The 10,719-nt window shown below is 39.7% G+C and overlaps 1 protein-coding gene across 1 annotated transcript in view; it reads right to left on the bottom strand.

Moving 5' to 3' along the window:
- The window catches only part of SLC6A5 (solute carrier family 6 member 5), an 84,846-nt gene that overhangs the window by 27,220 nt on the left and 46,907 nt on the right, over positions 1-10,719 (bottom strand). The window contains exons 11-12 of the mRNA XM_019519958.1: positions 3,037-3,149; positions 2,620-2,751 (exon numbers count right to left, since the gene is read on the bottom strand). Coding sequence (XP_019375503.1) covers positions 2,620-2,751; positions 3,037-3,149 — 245 coding nt within the window. The remainder of the gene's footprint in view (positions 1-2,619; positions 2,752-3,036; positions 3,150-10,719) is intronic.

Raw genomic sequence — 10,719 nt, 5'->3', positions numbered from 1 at the left:
TCTCAATGAGGACAGACCGTCTTTATTTCACACCATTCTCGTTTTCTCTTGTTTAGCACTAAAGATGCTTTATAAAAATTGATGTTCTTCACAGCTAGGATGGCTTATAGTATTGCGGGAATTCTCACAGCAGACCTGTAGCGTACTCTGAAAAACAACACCTACATTATGTCATTTTGGGAATTCATGGGTTCACGTGGGCTAGCTAGATGCAAATGGTAGGGAACAGTGTTAAAGCCTCTGATATAATTATACATTACTTTCCAAGGCTGGGAGTCGCACCACAAACTTTATTTCAGAGGAAAAATATTTGTTTTTAATATTAAAATGGCTAAGCTGCTCACTTACAGCGGTAAGCATAAATTTACTTTTCATAGAGTGTACTACTATTTCTATTTCAATGCTAGTTGATATCAATCAGTATGTTGCTTTGTAGTTGTCTTGAAAACAACGTTCCATTTCTTTGAGATATCTATTGAGAGCATATTAATTTGAAAAATTAATCTTCATAAACCCTTTTTCTCTTCTTTGTTTTACACCTAACAGGGACTTCAGGATGAATAAAAAGAAGCATCTATCAGATAACTTTTAACCTAGCCCTGAAGATCAAAACCCACTGACAAGTTATTTATAATGTTAGTTCATTAGGTCTTTTTCAGTTATCTTAACACAATTCTCTGTCTAAACTGATGCAGTCACTTCTGTTTATTTGTCACCAAAACGTATCTTATCAAAGCTAATGTTAAAGAAAACATAAAAGAGCTCACAAGGGCTTTTCCAATACATTTAAACTTAAATAAAAACATAGTCTTTCTGAGTATTGGGAAAGATAATTTAAAGACAAACTGCCCACTTTTCTACTTCCTCCCAGGATGTTGGACAAGAAAAAACACAATTTCCCATTGAGATTAGAACAGGAATCACTGGATGTCTTACTAGAAGTTTCAGCTTTTTGAAGACTTACACCTTACTTTCCATACCATAATGTTTGGATGTCTGAAGATGAGGATCTGGGCCTTTTGAAATTTGGCAGATATCATTAGCAACTGATCAGTTACTTCCCCCCCCCCAGTCATTTTAGTTTAGGAAGCCTAAAAAGCAAGTTCTCTAGCAAAATTCTATAGAAAAGTTGAGACCAGATGAGCTCCTGATGATAAGTAGTGGAGCAGGGAGACATATGCATTTGGCATTATGTAAATGAATTGACTGCATGTTGCTATTTACCACTGCAGGTAGTAGAATGGAAATTAAAGCAGTTCTGGTTGCAGATGAATTGATTAGGATCCTCAGAATTTAGAATTAAAAGTAACAAAGAGAAAGTTAATCCTGTTGGTATGCAATGCCAGGAAAGGTCTATGCTCTTTAATTGCATCAAAAAAACAAAACCAAAAAACCCCAATTTGAAGCTCCATTGCTGGAAAGAAACTGGAGCCACTGTGGAAGAGCAGACAGAGCAGAGTAGTAGCACCAGGTGTCTGAGCAGGAGCCCAGTACCCTGTTGTCAGGGCTTTGTGGCTCATGGGAGTCTTCGTACCTCCCTCTCCTGCCTCCAGCCATGTACTACTGCTGCTGCCTCCCCTCTCCTGCCTGTAACTGCTCACCCCCTGGGTAGGCAGACAGTATTCCTCCTTCGGTGGTCCATTCCAGCATGGTGCAGGATGTGGTTGGAGCATCAGGGTGTGGGGGTGAGTAGAGGACCCACTGCCACATTCAAGCATGGTTGCCAACCCAATATTTTTTTTTTTTTACTGATAAACTCCACATTTTTTGATAGCCAAACATTTTTACTATGGTTGGTGTTGAACCCCAAAGGGTTATATTTACATTATGTAAAACATGTAGAAAAGTTTCGTTGTCAGAAAAAGTTTGCTGATTGTCAGTAAAAACATTGTCTTGGGTTGGCAATCTTATAGATAACCACCCCTGACAAATGAAAGATGTGGGTTTGAACCCTTCAGGCAGAGGTTGGAATTAAATACAGGTGTTCTGTTTCCTGAGTTTAACAGTAAGCCCTGCCTAGTTCTTTGAAAGAAAGGAGACAGGCACTTTTGCAACCAGGAGAGAACCCAGGGCTGCAGATCCAAATGGATGGAGGATTTGGAAGTTACTATTTTCTTAAATTGTGGCACTACTTGAAGTTCCTCAGAGGTTTGCAGCATTAGAGTATCTCTCAAAGAGAAAGGGCAGAGAATGGACAAAATGTTCACAGGTGAATGATGGGGGGTTTTTTGATGCAGCTGCACACTATTTTATACTTGTTGACTCCAAATGTTTGATATTTGGGCATGAGTGTACCCGTATGACCAACTTATTAAAAAATATTTGTTATTTTAGGTGCCCAAACTAAGAAACTTTAAAAGCGGCTAATTTTCAGAAAGTTTCTTAGTTTGGCCCCATTTTGAGCATCTGAAAGAAAAAGAAAAACACACTTCAAAATCAATGGCCATAAAATGAATGCCATGTATTTCATTTAGTCAGCATGAGATATACTTAAATAGAAACTGAAATGTAATTTTCTTTCGCTTTCAGAACATCAGACCTTATCCCGTTAGGAGAGTAAACAGCATGATGATTATTCAAAGACAAATCATAGAGATGATCAAAGACAATATTTTTTACCTGAGTGATCATAGGAAATCCCATGATGAAAAAGGAAATGCAACAACCAAGAGTGAAGAGTGGTTTGTGAGTACGTAAGTATTTGGGAAACTCATCTGAAACGGAGGTCACTATGGTCTCAATAGTAGCAAACTGGGAACATCAGAGAAAACAAAATGTTAGCCACATTAATTCAATGTATATGTAAAAGAGAGAGACAGATCATTTGAAAAATTAATGGCATTGGATTATACTCAACATCTGTCATCTTAAATGTTAACTCTGAAACTTCAAAGCACCCAGGTGAATTATGTTTTGGTGTTCTCATTCTCTTTGGAAAGAGACTCAATGACTACATGAGAAACAATATATGGTATGGTAATCTTGAAGACAGAGGAACAGGTAAGCCAACAGGAAAAAGGTAGATAAAAAGTTTACCATAGTGTCCAATCCAAGGGTCAGAAGCATCAAAAAGAATATTATAGCCCAAAATGGAGAGAGAGGAAGCCTTGTTAAGGCTTCAGGGTAAACCACAAAAGCAATACCTGGACCTAGAAATAAGGAGAAAAAGGAAATGGTTGTGATATCTTAATCTTATTGTTATAGAGGAAATTTGCAGGCTATTGCAAAGAGCTAAACGTCTGAAGATACTGAAGTATTACTTTATTCCAGAATGCAATTAAAGGGACAAATTCTTTATCTCTTGCACGGAGTAAGGCCTCATGCCACTGCAAGGCAACGATGACAGAATTTGGCTCTGAATGGTTCTTGCATTCATGGTTTTCAGCACACACACACGCTCATGATTTCCAAGCTGCAGGATAGATGCTTGACCTGGACACTAAAGCACTGACCCAAATCAGACAAATGTAGCAAGCTGTAATTTTTTTCTTGCTTTGGAGTCAATTTCCCACTACATCCCCAGAGAACTAGAGGCCTAACCTTAGATTATCCACACATTAATTCCACATGGATCAATGACCAAAAAGGGGCTTCTTTTTAAATCAGCAACATGTAATACAACTGTCCCTAGATAGAAGGTTTGTGCATATATCACAGAGCATATTCTGCTTTCAGATGCATGGCACACAGGAATGTATATCTAAAAGGAAAATCTTAAAACAGAAAGGAAAAAAAGTAATACACAGCAGCATGAAGAAGGACCAGAGTTTCAACCTCAGCTATGAAATTCCACAGTTTTGGAAGGACTTATCCTTTTTTCATTGTTATTTTGGATAACCTGGACTATAATTTCTGTTAGGCAAAAAATAAAGTATGATCAGAACTAGCTAATAAGGGCTGGGGAAAGCACTAAGAAAAACAAAAGTTGCAGGAACTTTGTGATTGTAATTCATCAGTCAGCACTCCTTTACATTCCTGCCCTAATTGTCCACAGTGAATCCTAGCCTATTTGTAATGTTATGAAAGGTGAAGCCTTTCCAGCAAGAAAGAAATCTGAGATCCTCATCATTTAATATTCTGGAGTACAGGGTGTTAGCCCCACTCTCACAGTCAAATCCCAATTGGGAGCATAACTGCCCCATATTGTCCTAGTTACTCTAAGGGAGCTGGTTCCCCATCGTTTTCTCAGTAAAGTTGTAGAGAATTGTTGGTCCATTTCAGAACTAATCTGTAGTCTGTAAAGTTTTGGAGGATCGTTCCAAAGACAACAAGTATAATGAGTTTTCTTTTTTTTCTATCATTAAAAAGGATTTTATTGTAAACAATTTAATACAAGCTGAATTCTTTAAACTTGCTTGTAAATAGACATTTTTTTTCTGTATGGGAAAACATACGTGAAGACATATTCATAAACACATTCTTTCATCTCTTATTTAAAGATTTGTTCTGGACAATTAGTAATAGGCCGCCTGTTTGCCCTAGTTTACTGCATTTGGAAATTAAAACAAAAGTTCAAAATAATGAATTCCCATTAATCACACTCTTTAGGAAAAGTTTAATTCCAGACTATGAAATTGCAGGTGTCTTTTGATATAGACTCCTTTGCTCTCCAAAGCAATGGTCCCCAAACTCTGACTCATGTGTAACCTGCTGCCTGTGAGACCCTGTTTGCTTGCAGTCACAGGACATTAACAAGTAAAAGTAGAGATTGAGAGGGACCCCAAATTGTAATGTTGCCTACAGGAACATGACTTGCTGGGTATTGTTGCCCCTAGGTCAGCAATAGTGAGAATCACTGATTTTGGACCTCAGAACAGTTGGCAGGGTAGGTGATCAGTATCCAAGCATAAATCACCAATCACAAGAGAACTAACCACAGGCATATTTTCTCCATCAGTCAGAAAAAAAAAGCACGTACAAACCAATGGGTGAATGTGCTTGGAAAAAAACCCCAACAATTTAACATTTTCAGATATGAGGAATATACAGAGACATTCATAAGGAAGGAAAGCTGGAAAGAATTCTATTGGGACTTCACACACAATTTTGCAGTGGAAATGGTAAAAGGTCCTGAACTTGGATTTTAAATGGCTATTATGGAGAGAGAGTTAAAAATGTCAAAGAGAAAAATATTCCCACATCAGAAAGAGCAGTTTCATGGAAATTGAACTTTCCACGGGAAAAATGTCAATTTTGGCAGGATTTTAATCAATGTAACAATTCTAAAGGAAAATAATATTTAGAAAATACTGACAAAGACCTGTTTTCTCAGGGTGGGGAGGGGGGAAGGGTTGCTTCAAATTAATCAATGACCTTTTTGCAATCCATTTCAACAGATTCCAAATGAATCTCTAAAGGCATAAAGGTTACAGGAATCTTCTAAGTTTTCTTCAGGAAAATAGTTAAAATATTAGCAGCATGGGCTCAGGAACATTTGCCGTAACTCCTGGGTTTTGTAGGAGCAAATGGCTCCCTCTGGCTGCTCTTTCATCAGTTCTGTGGAATGGAATGAGGAGTTCCATAGCGGTTCCTTCCAGTGCCAATTTTGCAGTTTTTTGAAGCAACAAAGGATACTTTTGAAATTGTTTCAGCTTAAAAAATTACAGCTGTAAGAAATGTTTTAAGAAGAAACTTTGCATCACTTTGTAAAGATATTTTGTGGACCAGATATTTTTTCCCCCCTGTCCACAGGATGGAAGACAATGAACAGATTTACCTTTGAGGCCCAAGATTTCAATGCCATTGGTTTCTGTTGGAAAAGCTTACATTTTAGATAGTAAGATGGATATATAGTCCATGGGAGCTTATGTCAGCTAAGTTCTTTCATTGTAGCTGTAGACTGTACTTCATTTGCTCTTCAGTACAAACCATCTAAGCTGCTTACCAACATCAATAATTGCTTAGATGAACACTGTACAACTGAAAGTCTAGTATACATGCTGCATGGAGGATGAGTGAAGAATTTGTTCTTGTAAGTTCTTCAGGAACAAGATGTTCTCCTGTGTTCCTTTATGGCATGTAAGAAACCTAGCATTAGTTTATGCTGCCCACAGACATCGCTGTGTTTCTTACAACATTGCCTTTGAGAAACACTTGTCATTTGTAACCTTCAAACCTTTCAAGTACAAAATGGGTTTTCCTAACATGCTGTGCCACTTGGTTGATTGGGTGTTCACTGCTCTGTCAGGTGCAGAAGAGATCTCCCTCAGAATATCACTCATATGAGCATAACCCATGACAAATCCAGTTGTTTTCAATGCTATTTTGCCAGGAAACAAAACAATTGCTTTCAGCTGTCATTATACAAGGACTGTCAGAAACAGAAGTACAGCATGGGAAACATGTAGGACAGTGAATGATAATAATACTGTTATTACTGTACTGTCACAGACAGACCTTAGCACAGCTAAGTTCTTAGTACAGCTTCCAGGCCAGGAAGATTAAATTACTGCTGAAGGTTAATGAGATATATTTTTAACATCTCCCATGGGTAGATGCAAGAAGTTGTGTACACGCACATGGATTTTTCATTTGGCTCATGCAGTAGAGTTTCTACACAGAAATTGCAAGTATCCAAGTTGGGGTCTGAGTTATAACAACAGGGAAGATACAATGACTCCAACTGGAAGATGGGATCTTTAAATACTGTTTTATCTTCTCCTTCCAGCAGATGAGACATGTAAAACTGAATTACTATTAATTGATGACATGTATGCTGCATCATCCAGTTCTTGCTGGGAAGAGGTAGAATTTACAAGCTGAGGCAGAACTCTATTTCAGTTTATGCACCCAAATTAAAGTTGTCAAGGCCCATAACTGCTCTTTTTGGCACTCAGACACAGCCTGTGATCCTGCTCCATGCTCTGTTTGGATGAATATGTATCCACATAGCTACTGAGCTCAGGCAGTTGGCTACACCCTGGGCAAGCAGGTACGCAGCTCTGTACACACACACCAAATGGCATATGTCCTAAATTTCTGGCCTGGCAAAAAACAGGAGGTGGGAGGACTTCCCATATTGTAGCCCAATAGCCTAGTGCCTATGCTCCAAGAATGAGGAGACCTCAGCTCTAGACCTGCCTTACCCAGGAAGGTTTTGAAAATGTGCATCTCTGAATTCCCCAGCACAGTGCTCTAATTGTAGGCCACTGGTCAGGCATCATCAAAGCTCCTCTCCAGGCCTCTTCTTGAAGGTAAGCCACTGCACAGTACCTTTAATATTCATTGGAGAAAAGGGATGGAGAACAGTGGGGAAGTTTCTGCCCCATTGGAGCAGGGTAGAAGCCAGGGCTTCTCCTTTCCAGAACAGCAGCCATCTCACTAAGCCACACACTCTTCAGCTTATTATCTTCCTTGAAGCTCTTTCTTTTGGCTGCCCAGGGAGCCAACTTCAAGAGGAAGGCTGGGAAGGAGATTAAATAATGGCTAGCCTGCCATCTGGTGCTAGATAAAGGGGGGCTGAAACCTAGATCTTCCACTCCCTAAGCCATAAACACTAAGTTCTGGGCTAAAATATGAGAGGGGCCTCCTCCTCTTCTTTTGTCATCTAAAATTTGCTAGTTATGGCATTTCACTGGAAATACGGTCTCCAATAATGCTGGGTTTTTGATTGTAGCGGTGTTGGTCTAAGGACATAGGCAGGGAAGGTTCTTTGAGTAGACATGATATCTTTTATTAGACCAACTGAGTAGTTGGAAAAAAGTCCTTAGCAAGTTTTCAGGTACAGTGACCCTTCTTCAGGCATAGGAAGTCTCTGCTAGTCTGAGACTCCAAGGAATGAGAGAAGCTAAAAGTGTAGCAGGATGTCAGTGAGAATGTAAATGGATAGAAATTAGAAAAACAAAAGGTAAAGCTGGGAAGGGAGGGTGGAAAAAAGCCAAAGGTGAGCTTTTACATTATTAACTCCCAACCCACACAATTCACTGAATGGAAATTAATTCTCACTAACACTGACTCAGTACAAAAAAGAAGATGCTCTAACTACAAAGACTACCACACTCAAGGGAGAACTTGATTTCTGTTTTCTGTCATCAATTCACTCATGCGGTCTTTGAACTGAGATGCTTATCAGGTACATTCAAGCCACATTCAGCATTTTGTGCTACTGAATTTATCTACACAATAAACCTGTCTGCAAAATAATTTAATGTCTATGTTTCAATGCAGCCAGTGAAACATCTTCATGCCCAGGAGCAGGAGCCTGTGACATTCACTTTCTGAACACTTCAGTCCTCTTTATATATTCTTTGCTGTTTCCCTTCCTCCCCTGAGAGACTGTTATTCATTTCCTCCAGGGCTTGGAAAATATTATATTACTGCTGAAGGTTAATGAGGTATATTTTTAACATTCCCATGGGTAGATGCAAGAAGTTGTATACGCACATATGGATTTTTTGGCAAAATTATTTCAAATTCATCTGATTTCATGGTGTAGGATGGTTCAAAGGACTTGGAGCTTTAGTCTCAAAGGGTTCTGTCTTCCTATTATTTAAGATGGGGCATCAAACATACGGCCAACAGGTTGGATCTGGACTGTGGAGCCACATGATATCTAGCCCATGGGTCTTGGACTGACCCAGCACATCACAGGTGGCATATGGAGCTGGTCTCGCATGTGGGCTGACCTGGAGCCGTAGCCACTACAAGCAGCACAGGAGACCTATACAGAGCATGTGCTGCATGCAACACCTGAGCGAGATGGACCCTGTATCCTGGTCTGGACTGGGCTGTACCAGAGCCAGTATGCAGGACCAGTCTGGCAGGGCATGCCAGCTTTCTGTGCCACATGCAGTATGCATAGTCAGCTCAGTCCATGTGACGTGTGTAGCATGCACAGGCCCTGCTCCAGGGCCTGGCACCATGGGTACTGCTTACAGCACAGTAAGCATACTATATAATGCACTCCATTGCATCAGTCCTGTGCAGTGACTCTGGGGTGGCATGATCTGACCCTCAGACCAGACCAGAGATGCTCTTCTGGCTCACGTGGGTGGATGAGTTTGCCACTCCTGATTTAAGAGCTCTCTTTTCCTCTGAATGGATGTTTTTGTTCTTTTCCTCAGACCTTAATTCAATGCTAGTGGATCATAAAGTAGTATGGCAGACAATTAAAAAAAAGATATTTTCAGTGCAGTGTTATACTCAAAGCACAATGATGACATCAAAGTCTTAAGTGTGGCAAGCAAATAGAAATATATACATACACAGTTATACACACACAAATATACATACACACATACATAGATATAGATATAGATACACACACATTTTGTCCATACTCTGAGTGGAAGGTGTGTGCATGTGTGTATGTGCATATACATACATACATATATATGTATGTATGTACATACACATGCATGCACGACATGCACACATGCGCGCACACACTTTCTACTCACAGAGTATGGAAATTAGTTAATATAACAAATAGATAAGCAATCTTGCTGAATAGGAAAAGTATGCTGGGGTAAAAAACAGATACTTAGCCCACAGCCAAAGAACATGAAATAGCACACCCCATCCAAATATTACTGGAATGAAAAAAGACCTTTAAGATTTACTGTATGCCAAGGATGCCACACATATTCCATTATGTTCTGGGTGGAGAAAACACACCAAAGCTGTGGAGCCTGGATGCAATTATAACAAAAGGGTGGTCAGTTACGTGCTATAACCCCTCAGGTTGAAGCTACTTTCATGAAATCTAAAGGCAGCACTCTATTCCTCAGATGTTACTGTTATTAGTTATTTGTATAGTAACACTCAGCAGCTCTCATCAGATCAAACTAAGGGTTATTCTGAGGGAGCCAGACACAACTCATATGCTGGTGTAATTTATGCAGATATCTAGTTACTACATTTTTCCCTGGGTAACTATATCTCAGAGTATGACTTACTTGGTGTAGGGCCATTATACTGTGTCCATTCTCTTTATATGCTTACGAAAAGACAGACTGTACAAGTGTGAATATATTGTGCCTGCATCCCAAATTATTTTTACTCTGAGGTAAAGCTCCCCCCTAAAAAAAATCTCCTGTAACTATGGACCAGTATAAGATATACCAGCATGTGCGTCATGACCCATAGAAACAAGCCAGTCATATCTGTTCTTGTGCAATTCACATCCGTGAACAAATTAAAGATAAATAACACTGACATCAACACATTGTGTGTCAGTACAATATGTTAATAGAACTGAATCAGGAATTGCTCAGTCGTTCAAAATTCAACCACAAACAGGAAAAAATCTGGAAAGCTTATCCAAATGTCTGTGTTTTTTAAGGAGTTCTACCATTTGGTATTCTTTAGTGAAAAGGGAGCTGCTGGGTTTTGAAATACATACAGGCTAAGTGCACACATTTGGGGAGGCTTGGAGGAGGTTAGATAGGGTTAAAAATAGCCACACAATCTAACACAGTTCTCCCAGGCGCAGACCTTACACTTAGACCAATCTCAGCAATTGGAAATCAAATCTAAACCCGTAACAAAACAGAAGTTCTGTACACACAGACCTCTCTAAAAGTGGCAGAACCCAGACTAAGATAGATCTGGATGAATGTACACTCAAATTTAATCAATCTAGGTACGACTGGTGAATGGAACTTCTGTACAGTTACCTGCACGGCCCCTGGGTGGGAAAGCCCAGCTGCTGGCCCATCCCGGGGCTGTGCTTTTCCTACCCGTCCCCTGGCACAAAGCTATTTTTAGCCCCCCACCCCC

This window comes from Gavialis gangeticus, unplaced genomic scaffold, assembly GCF_001723915.1.
Source record: "Gavialis gangeticus isolate Ggan-Ray unplaced genomic scaffold, GavGan_comp1, whole genome shotgun sequence".
NCBI lineage: Eukaryota > Metazoa > Chordata > Crocodylia > Gavialidae > Gavialis > Gavialis gangeticus.
This window is presented reverse-complemented; position numbering and strand designations above follow the sequence as displayed.